The 17324-nt window shown below is 42.9% G+C and overlaps 1 protein-coding gene across 3 annotated transcripts in view; it reads left to right on the top strand.

The window, feature by feature from the left end:
- Nucleotides 1–17324, top strand: part of LOC141271873 (uncharacterized) — a 61358-nt gene that overhangs the window by 39860 nt on the left and 4174 nt on the right. Inside the window, exons 2-6 of one of the 3 annotated variants that reach the window (XM_073682074.1) lie at nt 14562–14655; nt 14770–14949; nt 15023–15146; nt 15229–15323; nt 15522–15612. In XM_073682074.1, coding sequence (XP_073538175.1) covers nt 14562–14655; nt 14770–14949; nt 15023–15146; nt 15229–15323; nt 15522–15612 — 584 coding nt within the window. Of the gene's footprint in view, nt 1–12614; nt 14656–14769; nt 14950–15022; nt 15147–15228; nt 15324–15521; nt 15613–17324 lie in introns of those variants that run through there. The other 2 variants (XM_073682073.1, XM_073682072.1) reach the window with 2 other exon arrangements.

The following is a 17324-nucleotide window of genomic DNA, read 5'->3' as shown; positions in this document are numbered from 1 at the left end:
AACCCCTCCATTTCCAGAGATAGTGCCCCCTTCCCCCAGTTCTGCCATGTGTATGTACAGTAATATAACGCTGGATGTGCTCATGTATACAGGGAACATTAAACCCTCCATTCCCGGAGATAGTGCCCCCTTCCCCCAGTTCTGCCATGTGTATATGTACAGTAATATAACGCTGGATGTGCTCATGTATACAGGGGGCATTAACCCCTCCATTCCCGGAGATAGTGCCCCCCTTCCCCCAGTTCTGCCATGTGTATATGTACAGTAATATAACGCTGGACTTGCTCATGTATACAGAGGACATTAACCCCTCCATTCCCGGAGATAGTGCCCCCTCCCCCCAGTTCTGCTATGTGTATATGTACAGTAATATAACGCTGGATGTGCTCATGTATACAGGGGGCATTAACCCCTCCTTTCCCAGAGATAGTGCCCCCCTTCCCCCAGTTCTGCCATGTGTATATTTACAGTAATATAACGATGGATGTGCTCATGTATACAGGGGGCATTAACCCCTCCATTCCCGGAGATAGTGCCCCCTTCCCCCAGTTCCGCCATGTGTATATGTACGGTAATATAACGCTGGATGTGCTCATGTATACAGGGGGCATTAACCCCTCCATTCCCGGAGATAGTGCCCCCTCCCCCAGTTCTGCCATGTGTTTATGTACAGTAATATAACGCTGGATGTGCTCATGTATAAAGGGGACATTAACCCCTCCATTCCCGGAGATAGTGCCCCCCTTCCCCCAGTTCTGCCATGTGTTTATGTACAGTAATATAACGCTGGATGTGCTCATGTATACAGGGGACATTAACCCCTCCATTCCCGGAGATAGTGCCCCCTTCCCCCAGTTCTACCATGTGTTTATGTACAGTAATATAACGCTGGATGTGCTCATGTATACAGGGGACATTAACCCCTCCATTCCCGGAGATAGTGCCCCCTTCCCCCAGTTCTGCCATGTGTATATGTACAGTAATATAACGCTGGATGTGCTCATGTATACAGGGGGCATTAACCCCTCCATTCCTGGAGATAGTGCCCCCTTCCCCCAGTTCTGCCATGTGTATATGTACAGTAATATAACGCTGGATGTGATCATGTATACAGGGGACATTAACCCCTCCATTCCCGGAGATAGTGCCCCCCTCCCCCAGTTCTGCCATGTGTATATGTACAGTAATATAATGTTGGATGTGCTCCTGTATACAGGGGACATTAACCCCTCCATTCCCGGAGATAGTGCCCACTCCCCCAGTTCTACCATGTGTTTATGTACAGTAATATAACGCTGGATGTGCTCATGTATAAAGGGGACATTAACCCCTCCATTCCCGGAGATAGTGCCCCCCTTCCCCCTGTTCTGCCATGTGTTTATGTACAGTAATATAACGCTGGATGTGCTCATGTATACAGGGGACATTAACCCCTCCATTACCGGAGATAGTGCCCCCTTCCCCCAGTTCTACCATGTGTATATGTACAGTAATATAACGCTGGATGTTCTCATGTATACAGAGGACATTAACCCCTCCATTCCCGGAGATAGTGCCCCCTTCCCCCAGTTCTGCCATATGTATATGTACAGTAATATAACGCTGGATGTGCTCATGTATACAGGCGACATTAACCCCTCCATTCCCGGAGATAGTGCCCCCTTCCCCCAGTTCTGCCATGTGTATATGTACAGTAATATAACGCTGGATGTGCTCATGTATACAGGAGGCATTAACCCCTCCATTCCCGGAGATAGTGCCCCCCCTTCCCCCAGTTCTGCCATGTGTATATGTACAGTAATATAACACTGGATGTGCTCATGTATACAGGGGGAATTACTCCCTCCATTCCCGGAGATAGTGCCCCCTTCCCCCAGTTATGCCATGTGTATATGTACAGTAATATAACGCTGGATGTGCTCATGTATACAGGGGACATTAACCCCTCCATTCCCGGAGATAATGCCCCCCTTCCCTCAGTTCTGCCATGTGTATATGTGCAGTAATATAACGATGGATGTGCTCATGTATACAGGGGACATTAACCCCTCCATTTCCAGAGATAGTGCCCCCTTCCCCCAGTTCTGCCATGTGTATGTACAGTAATATAACGCTGGATGTGCTCATGTATACAGGGAACATTAAACCCTCCATTCCCGGAGATAGTGCCCCCTTCCCCCAGTTCTGCCATGTGTATATGTACAGTAATATAACGCTGGATGTGCTCATGTATACAGGGGGCATTAACCCCTCCATTCCCGGAGATAGTGCCCCCCTTCCCCCAGTTCTGCCATGTGTATATTTACAGTAATATAACGATGGATGTGCTCATGTATACAGGGGGCATTAACCCCTCCATTCCCGGAGATAGTGCCCCCTTCCCCCAGTTCCGCCATGTGTATATGTACGGTAATATAACGCTGGATGTGCTCATGTATACAGGGGGCATTAACCCCTCCATTCCCGGAGATAGTGCCCCCTCCCCCAGTTCTGCCATGTGTTTATGTACAGTAATATAACGCTGGATGTGCTCATGTATAAAGGGGACATTAACCCCTCCATTCCCGGAGATAGTGCCCCCCTTCCCCCAGTTCTGCCATGTGTTTATGTACAGTAATATAACGCTGGATGTGCTCATGTATACAGGGGACATTAACCCCTCCATTCCCGGAGATAGTGCCCCCTTCCCCCAGTTCTGCCATGTGTTTATGTACAGTAATATAACGCTGGATGTGCTCATGTATACAGGGGACATTAACCCCTCCATTCCCGGAGATAGTGCCCCCTTCCCCCAGTTCTACCATGTGTTTATGTACAGTAATATAACGCTGGATGTGCTCATGTATACAGGGGACATTAACCCCTCCATTCCCGGAGATAGTGCCCCCTTCCCCCAGTTCTGCCATGTGTATATGTACAGTAATATAACGCTGGATGTGCTCATGTATACAGGGGGCATTAACCCCTCCATTCCTGGAGATAGTGCCCCCTTCCCCCAGTTCTGCCATGTGTATATGTACAGTAATATAACGCTGGATGTGATCATGTATACAGGGGACATTAACCCCTCCATTCCCGGAGATAGTGCCCCCCTCCCCCAGTTCTGCCATGTGTATATGTACAGTAATATAATGTTGGATGTGCTCCTGTATACAGGGGACATTAACCCCTCCATTCCCGGAGATAGTGCCCACTCCCCCAGTTCTACCATGTGTTTATGTACAGTAATATAACGCTGGATGTGCTCATGTATAAAGGGGACATTAACCCCTCCATTCCCGGAGATAGTGCCCCCCTTCCCCCTGTTCTGCCATGTGTTTATGTACAGTAATATAACGCTGGATGTGCTCATGTATACAGGGGACATTAACCCCTCCATTCCCGGAGATAGTGCCCCCTTCCCCCAGTTCTGCCATGTGTTTATGTACAGTAATATAACGCTGGATGTGCTCATGTATACAGGGGACATTAACCCCTCCATTCCCGGAGATAGTGCCCCCTTCCCCCAGTTCTACCATGTGTTTATGTACAGTAATATAACGCTGGATGTGCTCATGTATACAGGGGACATTAACCCCTCCATTCCCGGAGATAGTGCCCCCTTCCCCCAGTTCTGCCATGTGTATATGTACAGTAATATAACGCTGGATGTGCTCATGTATACAGGGGGCATTAACCCCTCCATTCCTGGAGATAGTGCCCCCTTCCCCCAGTTCTGCCATGTGTATATGTACAGTAATATAACGCTGGATGTGATCATGTATACAGGGGACATTAACCCCTCCATTCCCGGAGATAGTGCCCCCTCCCCCAGTTCTGCCATGTGTATATGTACAGTAATATAACGCTGGATGTGCTCATGTATACAGGGGACATTAACCCCTCTATTCCCGGAGATAGTGCCCCCTTCCCCCAGTTCTGCCATGTGTATATGTACAGTAATATAACGCTAGATGTGCTAATGTATACAGGGGATATTAACCCCTCCATTCCTGGAGATAGTGCCCCCTTCCCCCAGTTCTGCCATGTGTATATGTACAGTAATATAACGCTGGATGTGCTCATGTATACAGGGGACTTTAACCCCTCCATTCCCAGAGATAGTGCCCCCTTCCCCCAGTTCTACCATGTGTATATGTACAGTAATATAACGCTGGATGTGCTCATGCATACAGGGGGCATTAACCCCTCCATTCCCGGAGATAGTGCCCCCCTTCCCCCAGTTCTGTCATGTGTATATGTACAGTAATATAACGATGGATGTTCTCATGTATACAGGGGGCATTAACCCCTCCATTCCCAGAGATAGTGCCCTTTTCCCCCAGTTCCGCCATGTGTATATGTACGGTAATATAACGCTGGATGTGCTCATGTATATAGGGAAGGTCGCTCTGGGTTTGGGGTTGTTTTTCTGTCTGGGGTATTTCTTTATGCAATTTATAGGAATGGGTTTTTTTTGTTTTTTTATAGCCATTTACATACAAAATGCGTCAGCACCATTCGATAAATGAATACGTACACTCCTGTTGTAAACATTAAGAACGTAGTGTACTTAGTGTTTTTGATCAAAGAGTACAGAAGCCTCCAACAACGTTAAGGTGACCTAAATATAGATGGTCCCTGTTACTAATATCCTACTTCACCATGTGCCAAATCAAGCCTCATCTGATTGGGGAAGTGAAAGAAAACCAGACGTAGTTTTTTTTATAGTCATGGATTTTTTGGAAAATTGAAAAAACTTGAAGGGTTTCCATTTGTTGAGACCCTCACTCAACCTTAGAAGTGTGCTTTTGAAGACCACCGTGTGGTCGATCATGAAATATATGCCCCATTCATTCTTAAAGGGTTGTCCTCTACTAGGACAACCCCTTCTTGATCTAAGTGTTTGGCACGGATAAAATAAAAAAGCTGATACTCCCCTCCCATGCCATTTCCGATCCAGTGGTGTCGGTACTCACGTTCCCGGGTCTGTTGTGCGGTTTTTATGGCATGTGAGCCTGGTGCCAAATCAGCACTGGCAGCACTGTCTCTGCCTTCGTACAAATTGAACATCAAGAGGAGTTAGAGAGCAGCTGCATGCCTGACTTCCTCTTGATGTTCAAATTGTTTATTAATGTTTCTCCTGCTTTAAGATTTTGCACCTACTCTGGCTTCTTGGTTTTGACCCGGCTACCAGACCATTCTCTTGCCCTTGTTCGCTCCTTCGAACCGCAGACCTTTTGTGGAAGCAATCCAGTGGATCCCATTATAAGACGAGATCCCTGTACATAAGTTAAAGAGTGAAGGCCGGAGTACCTCTTGTATTCCCCAAATCTGTCTGAGTTAGCATTTTTGGACCTGTGTCCTCTGACAACATGTAACCTTGGTCCCAGCTCTCTGCAGGTCATTCACTAGGTCCCCCCGTGTGGTTCTGGGATTTTTGCTCACCGTTCTTGAGATCATTTTGACCCCACGGGGTGAGATCTTGTGTGGAGCCCCAGATCGAGGGAGATTATCAGTGGTCTTGTATGTCTTCCATTTTCTAATTATTGCTCCCACAGTTGATTTCTTCACACCAAGCTGCTTGCCTATTGCACATTCAGTCTTCCCAGCCTGGTGCGGGACTACAATTTTTTTTTTTTGGTGTCCTTCGACAGCTCTTTGGTCTTCACCATAGTGGAGTTTGGAGTGTGACTGTTTGAGGTTGCGGACAGGTGTCTTTTATACAACTTCAAACAGGTGCCAGTACTACAGGTAATGAGTGGAGGACAGAGGAGCCTCTTAAAGAAAAAGTTACAGGTCTGTGAGAGTCAGAAATCTTGCTTGTTTGTAATTGACCAAATACTTATTTTCCACCAAAATTTGAAAAAAATTTCTTTCCAAATCAGACTATGTGATTTTCAGGATTTGTTTTCTCATTTTGTATCTCATAGTTGAGGTCTACCTATGGTGTCAATTGCAGGCCTCTCTCATTTTTTTAAGTGGGAGAACTTGCACAATTGGTGGCTGCCTAAATACTTTTTTTCCCCACTGTAGGTTCAGCCCAATCTAGAGTGTCCTTTTATTGTGGAGGTTGATGCCTATCAGATTGGATTTGGAGCCGTGCTATCGCAAAGTACCCTGTTTCTCATTCAACTTCATTTGTGCATTAGCCATCAACGAATAGCGCCACTTCCTTATAGATTCCAAACATAAAATCACTATTATGACAAACCACAAAAATTGACTTATTTAGAATTAGCCAAAAACCTCAACCCTAGGCAAGCTATATGGGCGTTCTTCTTTTTTTTTGTTGAAAAAATTTTTTTGTAACATTTACATCTGGTCCTAAAAAACATAAACGCTGACATCCTCTACCGAAGTTTCAGTGCGTGTCATTCTGAGGACTATGGACCACTTCCATTTTATAGCTGAAGGTACAGTTGTGTCAGCTGGTTCTTTAGACCTTGTAGAATAGATCCATAAATCCCAAGAGCAAGCCCCTGACACTACTCCTATCCAAAAACTATTTGTTCTGCCCCAGTTTTGCCTATGTATTCTTCAGAAGTCTCATGATTCTGTGCTTGCAGGTCACCGTGGTATTAACAATACCATCTGACTGGAAATCAGAAATTGTTGGTGACTAACCATAGTTAGGGACTGTAGGGAATACATGCTCTCTTGCGAAACTTGTGCAGGAGCCCAGACTCCCCAAACCCATCCTGACTGTTTTCTGTAACCCCTACCAGCTCCTAGGAGTCCTTGGACCTGCATCTCCATGGACTTTATTACTAATCTCCCACCCTCATAAAGGAGGACTGTTATCTGACAGGTTCAGTAAACAGTGTCATTTTGCCCCCATTTCTGGACAGCCTAATGCCAAAACTCTAAATAAATTGTTCATTAATCACATTATGTGTTTACGCGGTATTCAAAAAAACATAGTTTCCTACCGGGAACACAGTTAATTTCAAAAGTGATTCACTGCTGGAATCAGGGGTTGTCTCTACATTATGCTGCTCTCAGATTAGGTGGCAAAAACCTAGTGACAATTTCCCTTTCTTATTATAAACACATGTGAAATAAAAGACACATCTGTGGCATTAATTTCTTAATTTTTTTTTTTTTTTTTTAAATCTTATGCATCTTTCTCTATTAGTAGCTTTCTGACTTAAATTTCAATGGTAACCTTTTTTTTCCTCAAAATGGAAAATACAGTACATGAAATAGAGCAATAAAATATATCATGGCATGATCCATGATCTTATCCTAATTTGATATAAATAGATTAGATTATTCGATATACAGTACAGACCAAAAGTTTGGACACACCTTCTCATTTAAAGATTTTTCTGTATTTTCATGACTATGAAAATTGTACATTCACACTGAAGGCATCAAAACTATGAATTAACACATGTGGAATTATATACTTAACAAAAATGTGTGAAACAACTGAAAATATGTCTTATATTCTAGGTTCTTCAAAGTATCCACCTTTTGCTTTGATGACTGCTTTGCACACTCTTGGCATTCTCTTGATGAGCTTCAAGAGGTAGTCACCGGAAATGGTTTTTACTTCACAGGTGTGCCCTGTCAGGTTTAATAAGTGGGATTTCTTGCCTTATAAATGGGGTTGGGAACATCAGTTGTGTTGTGCAGTAGTCAGGTGGATACACAGCTGATAGTCCTACTGAATAGACTGTTAGAATTTGTATTATGGCAAGAAAAAAGCAGCTAAGTAAAGAAAAACGAGTGGCCATCATTACATTAAGAAATGAAGGTCAGTCAGTCTGAAAAATTGGGAAAACTTTGAAAGTGTCCCCAAGTACAGTTGCAAAAACCATCAAGCGCTACAAAGAAACTGGCTCACATGAGGACCGCCCCAGGAAAGGAAGACCAAGAGTCACCTCTGCTTCTGAGGATAAGTTTATCTGAGTCACCAGCCTCAGAAATCGCAGGTTAACAGCTGCTCAGATTAGAGACCAGGTCAGTGCCACACAGAGTTCTAGCAGCAGACACATCTCTTCAACAACTGTTAAGAGGAGACTTTGTGCAGCAGGCCTTCATGGTAAAATAGCTGCTAGAAAACCACTCCTAAGGACAGACAACAAGCAGAAGAGACTTCTTTGGGCTAAAGAACACAAGGAATGGACATTAGACCAGTGGAAATCTGTGCTTTGGTCTGATGAGTCCAAATTTGAGATCTTTGGTTCCAACCACTGTGTCTTTCTGCGACGCAGAAAAGGTGAACGGATGGACTCTACATGCCTGGTTCCCACCGTGAAGCATGAAGGAGGAGGTGTGATGGTGTGGGGGTGCTTAGCTGGTGACACTGTTGGGGATTTATTCATAATTGAAGGCATACTGAACCAGCATGGCTACCACAGCATCTTGCAGCGGCATGCTATTCCATCCGGTTTGCGTTTCGTTGGACCATCATTTATTTTTCAACAGGACAATGACCCCAAACACACCTCCAGGCTGTGTAAGGGCTATTTGACCAAGAAGGAGAGTGATGGGGTGCTACGCCAGATGATCTGGCCTCCACAGTCACCAGACCTGAACCCAATCGAGATGGTTTGGGGTGAGCTGGACCGCAGAGTGAAGGCAAAAGGGCCAACAAGTGCTAAGCATCTCTGGGAACTCCTTCAAGATTGTTGGAAGACCATTTCCGGTGACTACCTCTTGAAGCTCATCAAGAGAATGCCAAGAGTGTGCAAAACAGTCATCAAAGCAAAAGGTGGCTACTTTGAAGAACCTAGAATATAAGACATATTTTCAGTTGTTTCACACTTTTTTGTTAAGTATATAATTCCACATGTGTTAATTCATAGTTTTGATGCCTTCAGTGTGAATGTACAATTTTCATAGTCTTGAAAATACAGGAAAATCTTTAAATGAGAAGGTGTGTCCAAACTTTTGGTCTGTACTGTATGTCTATAATCTAATCTATTTATACTGTAGCAAATTAGGCTTGTCATGTTAATCCATTGCCCCATAATATAACTATTTTGCTATAATACAATAAAAGATATTTTTTATTGACCTGATAGAGAGGGGTAATTTCTAGTGGGACTTTGCCCCATTAGGCCTTTTTGGATTAGACATCCTACCCACACCTCCCAACTTTTGAAGAACAGAAAGAGGGACAGATCATGCGGTGCGCCTCGGCACATTTTGGCCACACCCCAATCCATGCCAATTTACCATTTCTTTCTCCCCCGGCAGGAGGAGTTGTCAGAGGGGCACTGGTAGTGAGGGAAATTCAAGTACTAACGACACTTTCCAAATAGAGGAGAACAAAGTAGTGTATAAACATAAAGATCATCTAAAATTGATAACCTTTATTTAGATCCATTAAAAACTCCAATGCCTATGTGATGTGAAAATTTAAAAAATGATCCACAAATGAATGATCACCCTAAATGGCATATATCCCTAAAGGACTTTCAAATAAATAGTAATAGCACACTATTAACAGATAGTGAACTTATGATATCCTATTCATAGCCTAAGATGATCCTGCCTATTGTGGAGGTTGGCACCCTAATAGCGAATCTGGCGCACCCGATCATCGAAAGCTGTCCCTCACTCTCCCTGTCATGCCCTGATTCAGTGAACTAAAACAGGAAATGGATGACTGCCTAATCTAATTCAGAGGTGTTACTAGTAGTGATTGGTGAACCCGAACAGTAAAGTTTGGGGTCCGTACCGAACACCTACTGTTCGTGCACTGACCCTTAACACCGACTTCCTCGGGAAGTCCGTGTTACTGTTCGGGTTCTGGTGTTTCCCGCGCTGTGACGCTGTCACACAGGTTCTGATCGGCGGTAATAGCATTACTGCAGTCAGAGCGCTGTGGCAGAGACCCACGGTAAATAGCTTACCGCGGTTCATAGGCGCTTGGTGATGGTACTACTACCACCATCAGCCGGCGCCTTCTGCCATAGGAAACAGCGAGCGCAGGCGCCGCTGGATGGGACCAGTAGGCTCTCACCAGCGGTGCCTGTGCTGAAAGGAAAAAAAAAATGTAAAAATTAATTTAAAAAATTCAAATAAAAATAAAACACATTATACTCACCTACACCTTGTCCCCGATGTTCTCTGTCCCTGCAAAAAATAAAAAACACCATATACTCACCATACAGCTAATCCCCGAAGCCTATAATCACCTGTAATAAAGGTAAAATAATAAAGCAACCTCATCTTCACCTGTTCGCTGCAGTCCAAATAGCGAAGGTCCCTCGATGATCCCATGAATAGAACGGCCACATTGTAAAATTTGACCGCTCTGTTCAGCAGCCGGCAATACACTGACGCTCAGTGCCAGCAAATGAGGTCAGCGCATGCGCTGTGATTATTTTAACAATGCTTGTGCTGACGTCAATGAATTGAACCTGAGTTAATGTAACATGAACTCAGGTCAGCTCATTGATGGCAGTGCGAGTCACTGAGGAGCGCAAGCCTGTGACCATTCTTGACTAGCCCAGCCAGAGCCCTGACCTAAACCCAATTGAGCATCTCTGGAGAGACCTTAAAATGGCTGTCCACCAACATTCACCATCCAACCAGACGGAACTGGAGAGGATCTGCAAGGAAGAATAGCAGAGGATGCCCAAATCCAGGTGTGAAAAACGTGTTGCATCATTCCCAAGAAGACTCATGGCTGTACTAGCTCAAAAGGGTGCTTCTACTCAATACTGAGCAAAGGGTCTGAATACTTATGACCATGTGATATTTCAGTTTTTCTTTTTTAATAAATTTGCAAAAATTTCTACATTTCTGTTTTTATTTCAGTCAAGATGGGGTGCAGAGTGTACTTTAATGAGAAAAAAAATTAACTTTTTAGAATTTAACAAATGGCTGCAATGAAACAGAGTGAAAAATTTAAAGGGGTCTGAATACTTTCCGTACCCACTGTATATAGATAGATAGATTGATAGATAGTACAGTTATATGAAAAAGTTTGGGCACCCCTATTAATCTTAAGCTTAATGTTTTATAAAAATTGGTGTTTTTGCAACAGCTATTTCAGTTTGATATATGTAATAACTGTTGGACACAGTAATGTTTCTGCCTTGAAATGAGGTTTATTGTACTAACAGAAAATGTGCAATCTGCATTCAAACAAAATTTGACAGGTGCATAAGTATGGGCACCTCACCAGAAAAGTGACAGTAATATTTAGTAGATCCTCCTTTGCAAAAATAACAGCCTCTAGTCGATTCCTGTAGCTTTTAATGATTTCCTGGATCCTGGATGAAGGTATTTTTGACCATTCCTCTTTACAAAACAATTCCAGTTCAGTTAAGTTTGATGGTCGCCGAGCATGGACTGCCCTCTTCAAATGATCCCACAGATGTTCAATGATATTCAGGTCTGGGGACTGGGATGGCCATTCCAGAACATTGTAATTGTTCCTCTGCATGAATGCCTGAGTAGATTTGGAGCGGTGTTTTGGATCATTGTCTTGCTGAAAGATCCATCCCCTGCTTAACTTCAACTTTGTCACTGATTCTTGAACATTATTGTTAAGAATCTGCTGATACTGAGTGGAATCCATGCGTCCCTCAACTTTAACAAGATTCCCGGTGCCGGCATTGGCCACACAGCCCCAAAGCATGATGGAACCTCCACCAAATTTTACTGTGGGTAGCATGTGTTTTTCTTGGAATGCTGTGTTTTTTTGCCGCCATGCATAACGCCTTTTTGTATGACCAAACAACTCAATCTTGGTTTCATCAGTCCACAGGACCTTCTTCCAAAAAGAAATTGGCTTCTCCAAATGTGCTTTTGCATACCTCAGCCGACTCTGTTTGTGGCGTGCTTGCAGAAATGGCTTCTTTCGCATCACTCTCCCATACAGCTTCTCCTTGTGCAAAGTGCGTTGTATAGTTGACCGATGCACAGTGACACCATCTGCAGCAAGTTGATGCTGCAGCTCTCTGGAGGTGGTCTGAGGATTGTCCTTGACTGATCTCACCATTCTTCTTCTCTGCCTTTCTGATGTTTTTCTTGGCCTGCCACTTCTGGCCTTAACAAGAACTGTCCCTGTGTTCTTCCATTTCCTTACTATGTTCCTCACAGTGGAAACTGACAGGTTAAATCTCTGAGACAGCTTTTTGTATCCTTCCCCTGAACAACTATGTTGAATAATCTTTGTTTTCGGATCATTTGACAGTTGTTTTGAGGAGCCCATGATGCCACTCTTCAGAGGAGATTCAAACAGGAGAACAACTTGCAAGTGGCCACTTTAAGTAGCTTTTCTCATGATTGCATACACCTGGCTATAAAGTTCAAAGCTCAATGAGGTTACAAAACCAAAAAAAGTGCTTTAGTAAGTCAGTAAAAAGTAAGTAGGAGTATTTAAAACAAGAAAATGATAAGGGTGCCCATACTTATGCACCTGTCAAATTTTGTTTGAATGCAGATTGCACGTTTTCTGTTAGTACAATAAACCTCATTTCAAGGCAGAAACATTACTGTGTTCAACAGTTATTACATATATCAAACTGAAATAGCTGTTGCAAAAACACCAATTTTTATAAAGCATTAAGCTTAAGATTAATAGGGGTGCCCAAACTTTTTCATATAACTGTATATAGATAGATAGATAAACAGAGAGATATATGGATAGATGGATTGATAAATAGATAGATATATTGATATATGGATAGATATATAGATAGATATATGGATAGCTAAATATATAGATAATACATATAAAGATAGATAGTAATATGTGAGATATATCATCCGTGCTTTGCGTGTGTACCTTACTGTTCATGTCATTTGTTAATAAATTATTACATTTCTGGAAAAAAATGGCATGGGGTCCCCCCTAATTTTATTAACCAGCAGAGGGAAAGCAGACAGCTGGGGCGGATGTTTTTAGCCTGGGAAGGGGGTAATACCATTGGAGCTTCCCAGGCTACTAATATCAGCCCCCAGCTGAATACCTAGCCTTTACTATGACGTCGGGTCCCCCTATTTTAACAGCCAGCAAAGGCTGGGCAGACAGATGGGGGCTCATATTAATAGCCTAGGAAGCGGTCATGAATATTGGCCCCCTCCGAAGCTAGAAACAGTATCCCTCAGCATAGAATGCGCCAATTCTGGCTCTGCAGTGGCAGTGGGGTTATAGGGCTGGGGTTGATGTTAGCTTATAATGCCAGCTGACATCAAGCCCAGGTTAGTAATGGAGGGGCGTCTATAAGACGCCCCCTTTACTAATCACATAGTGAGGGTGAAATGTAAAATAAAGACACCCACACCCAAAATAGGTGAGGATGAGGTTGCATTATTATTTTACCTTTATTACAGGTGATTATGGGCTTCGTGGGATTAGCTGTAAGGTGAGTATATGGTGCTTTTTTTGCAGGGGCGGAGAACAACGGGGACAAGGTGTAGGTGAGGGTGAGTATAATGTGTTTTATGTTTCTTTTAATATTTTTTTATTAATTTTTGCATTTTTTTTTACTTTCAGCTCCGACTCCCTCATACATGGCTCATGTTTAAGTGATAAATTTACTTTAGCACAGATTCATCTCAGCTAAAAGTCTAGACCCTTAGATCAGGAATAGGACAGACATTTATAAGACCTTTCATAACTTTCCCAAATTCTTATGAAAAAATATTCCCCACAAACTGCATTGAACTACTGTGCCCAATTTATTATATATTTTAGGAGTCAGAGTTGGTACATTTTATACCGACTCCACCAAAATGGGCACCGACTCCACGACTCCGACTCCACAGCCCTGATTATATAGTCTCCCTCTCTACAGCTCATGGAAACTATCTGTACAAAAGAAACTGATGCCCCTTGAATGCTACCTGCAAAACTTTTCAATAAAATGCTTTGATAAATGGTGACTCAGGAAACTTCCAGCCATATTCCTAATATGTTCTTGCACAGCTTTTTGTAGTGGTTTTCTTGTACGTCGTACATACAATTTGTTATTATTACAATAATGTAGTGCTATCTCCTTGTGTTTTTTTGCTCTTACATATGTGATCATAGTAGATGAAGTATAGCGTTGGTGGTTGTCCTCTGTGCTGTGGAGTCTGTAAGCCAAACTTCAGACTCCAACTCCTCAATTTTCATGCCGCCGACTCTGACTCCACGACTCCAACTCCCTCATACATGGTTCATGTTTAAGTGATGAATTTACTGTAGCACACATTCGTCTCAGCTAAAAATCTAGACCCTTAGATCAGGAATAGGACAGACATTTATAGGACATTTCATAACTTTCCCAAATTCTTATGAAAAAATATTCCCCACAAACTGCATTGAACTACTGTACCCAATTTATTATATATTTTAGGAGTCCATTTTATAACGACTCCGACTCCACCAAAATGGGCTCCGACTCCACATCCTTGTATTCATTTGCCATACGTGTTGGTAACTCCGCTGTGGCCCAGTGATTAGCTGCAGCGTTCATGTGAAGGTGTGACATGCTCCAACCTTAAATATGGGGATCTGCTTTATATCTCCTCATATGTTCCCCCTCTTAACCAGAAATTGTATTTTTTATGATTTTATATATTTTTCATCTTTCCATTCTGGTCCCTACAATATCGGATCCTCCTAGTGGAGATCTTGATCCATCAAGGATGGACAGGAACAAGATGGTGGAGAGGATATTACACCTCATCCTAGAGATCCTATTCCGGCTAACTGGAGAGGTGAGAGATTCGGATGACGTCACATTACATCATTCTTATCTATGGGAATAACAGATGGTGAGGACTCTGGAAATGTCTGTATTGAGATTTATTAATGTGTCTCTCCATAACCAGGATTACACAGTAGTGAAGAAGACCTCTAGTGAGCACTGTCAGGCCCCTGTGTCTGAGGGATGGGGAAGACCCCATAGACCAATCACGGGGCCTCCACCTCACCCCCTGATACATGAGGACATCAATGACCAGAAGATCCTAGAACTCACCTACAAGATGATTGAGCTGCTGACTGGAGAGGTGACACTGCTGGGACATTATACAGTAATGCTATGAAGTGATCGGGGAATGACTGTATCATTGTATGTGTCAGGTTCCTATAAGGTGTCAGGATGTCACAGTGTATTTCTCCATGGAGGAGTGGGAGTATTTAGAAGGACACAAAGATCTGTACAAGGACGTCATGATGGAGGTTCCCCAGCCCCTCATATTACCAGGTAATAGACATGGCTAAATACACATGGCCTATAATTATCTGTATGTAAGGAATGAATTCAGTCCTGTATGTGTTTCCTCCAGTTCTATCCAGTAAGAGGACAACACCAGAGAGATGTCCCTGTCTTCTTCCACATGACTGTAAACAAGAAAATCCCAATGTTCATCAGGATCATCAGGTAGATGAAGAGAAGGTGTCATGAGATCTCCCCTATGATGTGTAGACGGCTGTGAAGGTCTTGTATTCAGTCTTGTTTTATCCACCAGTATTATATGTTTTATTCTTGTGTAATGAGAACGGTGGAGATGGCAGGATTAGAGCTGATCATAGATGTGACTTCTCCATCTCTCTGTGACTTTTACAATATTTGTTTCAGGGTGAAGATCTGACCCATATTAATACTACAGAGACATATGTGAGGGGTGATGAGCGGTGTAAAGAGGAGATTCCTACAGATAACCACACAGGTGAGTAGGTACCACAAAATGCTGAATAGGTACAGATTCTTCTCAGTCTCTGGCTGGTACCATTTTGTGTTACTTGTTGTGAGCTTTGTGATCATTCAGGTTTGTTAGCTTTAGATTCACCCCTTTTGCCAGAATACTAAATACATAATGGATGGAAATATGATATTGTTATAGAGAAAGTAAAGATAACAGAATTAGTCTTATTGGTAATTCGTATTCTAGGAACCCTCCATGACAGCACAACAAGAGGATGACTCCATGCCCTAATAGGGACAGGAAACACAAAGGGGTTACCTCTGTAATTTTGTATTTTCCATAGATTTCCTTTTGTGTGTGTGTGTGTACACACATTTTATATACTGTCATGGCCGAAAGTGTTGGCATTCTTGAAATTGTTCCAGAAAATGAAGTATTTCTCCCTCTTACTGACACAATAAGCCCTTTATTCCTATCGGTGTGTAATTTCATCTCATCAGGAGGCTCCTTCCCGCCTCAGGCACTATCTGCCCACATCACAGTTCTCCCAAAACCTGGGAAGGATTTATCCATGTGTAGTAGCTACCGTGCCATTTCTTTCATAAACATTGACATTAAAATGTATGCGAAAATGATCTCCAAAAGATTGTCATCTCCTCCCAGCCTGATAAATCAGGAACAGGTAGGCTTTATTCCAGGGCGAGCAGCCAGAGATAGTCCTTATGGTGTTATCTCTTTCATAGATGAGGCGGGAAGGGGAGGGGAGCCCATGTGTGTTCTGTCGATCGATGCTGAAAAAACGTTCAACAGGGTACACTGGGAATTCATATTTCAGGCACTTGAAGGAATAGGTCTAAAAGAAAATATGTTATGGAGAATTTCAGCTCTATATACTGTCCCCACCGCCCAAGTTAAAGTTAATGGATCACTCTCGAATCCATTCCCAATTCAAAATGCACAAGACATGGTTGCCCCTTATCTCTGTTGCTGTACATGTTAACCATGGAATACCTGGCAACCGGAATACGCAGTAACCCCTCTATTAAAGGAATGAAGGTCAGTTCGGAGGAACACAAATTAGCTTTATTTGCAGATGATATCCTTCTGTACATTACGTCTCCCATCACTAGCCTACCAAATATCATCTCAGAACTGCATAAATTTGGCTCTTTAAGCAATTTTAAGATGGATTCCCATAAATCTCTATTAATGAATATAACACTACAATCTACAAAGTCTATGTCTGGCGAAGAGCCCTCCGAACCATTCGGTTTCCCTGTTGTATGGAGTTTACCAATAAGGCCAGACAACCAAACAAAATTTCCCATTATTCTTTTCTAAATGGGAGAGCGGAATTGGAAGCTCCTTATCCCCTGAGGGTCATTCTGAGATTCTTCCGTTCACGTTTAGAACTTCGCTATGCTCGGTATCACAGGAGAGAAGTCTATGTTTCCCAATACCCTAGATACATGTTGGAGGTGTCTTGAGAGTAGAGGTTCATACACACACATCTGGTGGTCTTTCTCACCTATCAAGAGTCTATGGCTGGCAATATTTGATCTTTACAACAAAATATCCTTAAACAAAATTCAACCCACAATGGAGTTGGCATTGCTATCGTTGAGTGACATTTCAATATCCAGATTTAAGAAGGGCTTACTAAGACACTTACTCAAAGCCGCTAGGAATCTTATTCCACGGTATTGGAAACAAGATAAAACCCCACCACGCTCTGA

This window comes from Phyllobates terribilis, unplaced genomic scaffold, assembly GCF_046119375.1.
Source record: "Phyllobates terribilis strain yellow unplaced genomic scaffold, ASM4611937v1 Scaffold_5__5_contigs__length_657084704, whole genome shotgun sequence".
Taxonomy (NCBI): domain Eukaryota; kingdom Metazoa; phylum Chordata; class Amphibia; order Anura; family Dendrobatidae; genus Phyllobates; species Phyllobates terribilis.
This window is presented reverse-complemented; position numbering and strand designations above follow the sequence as displayed.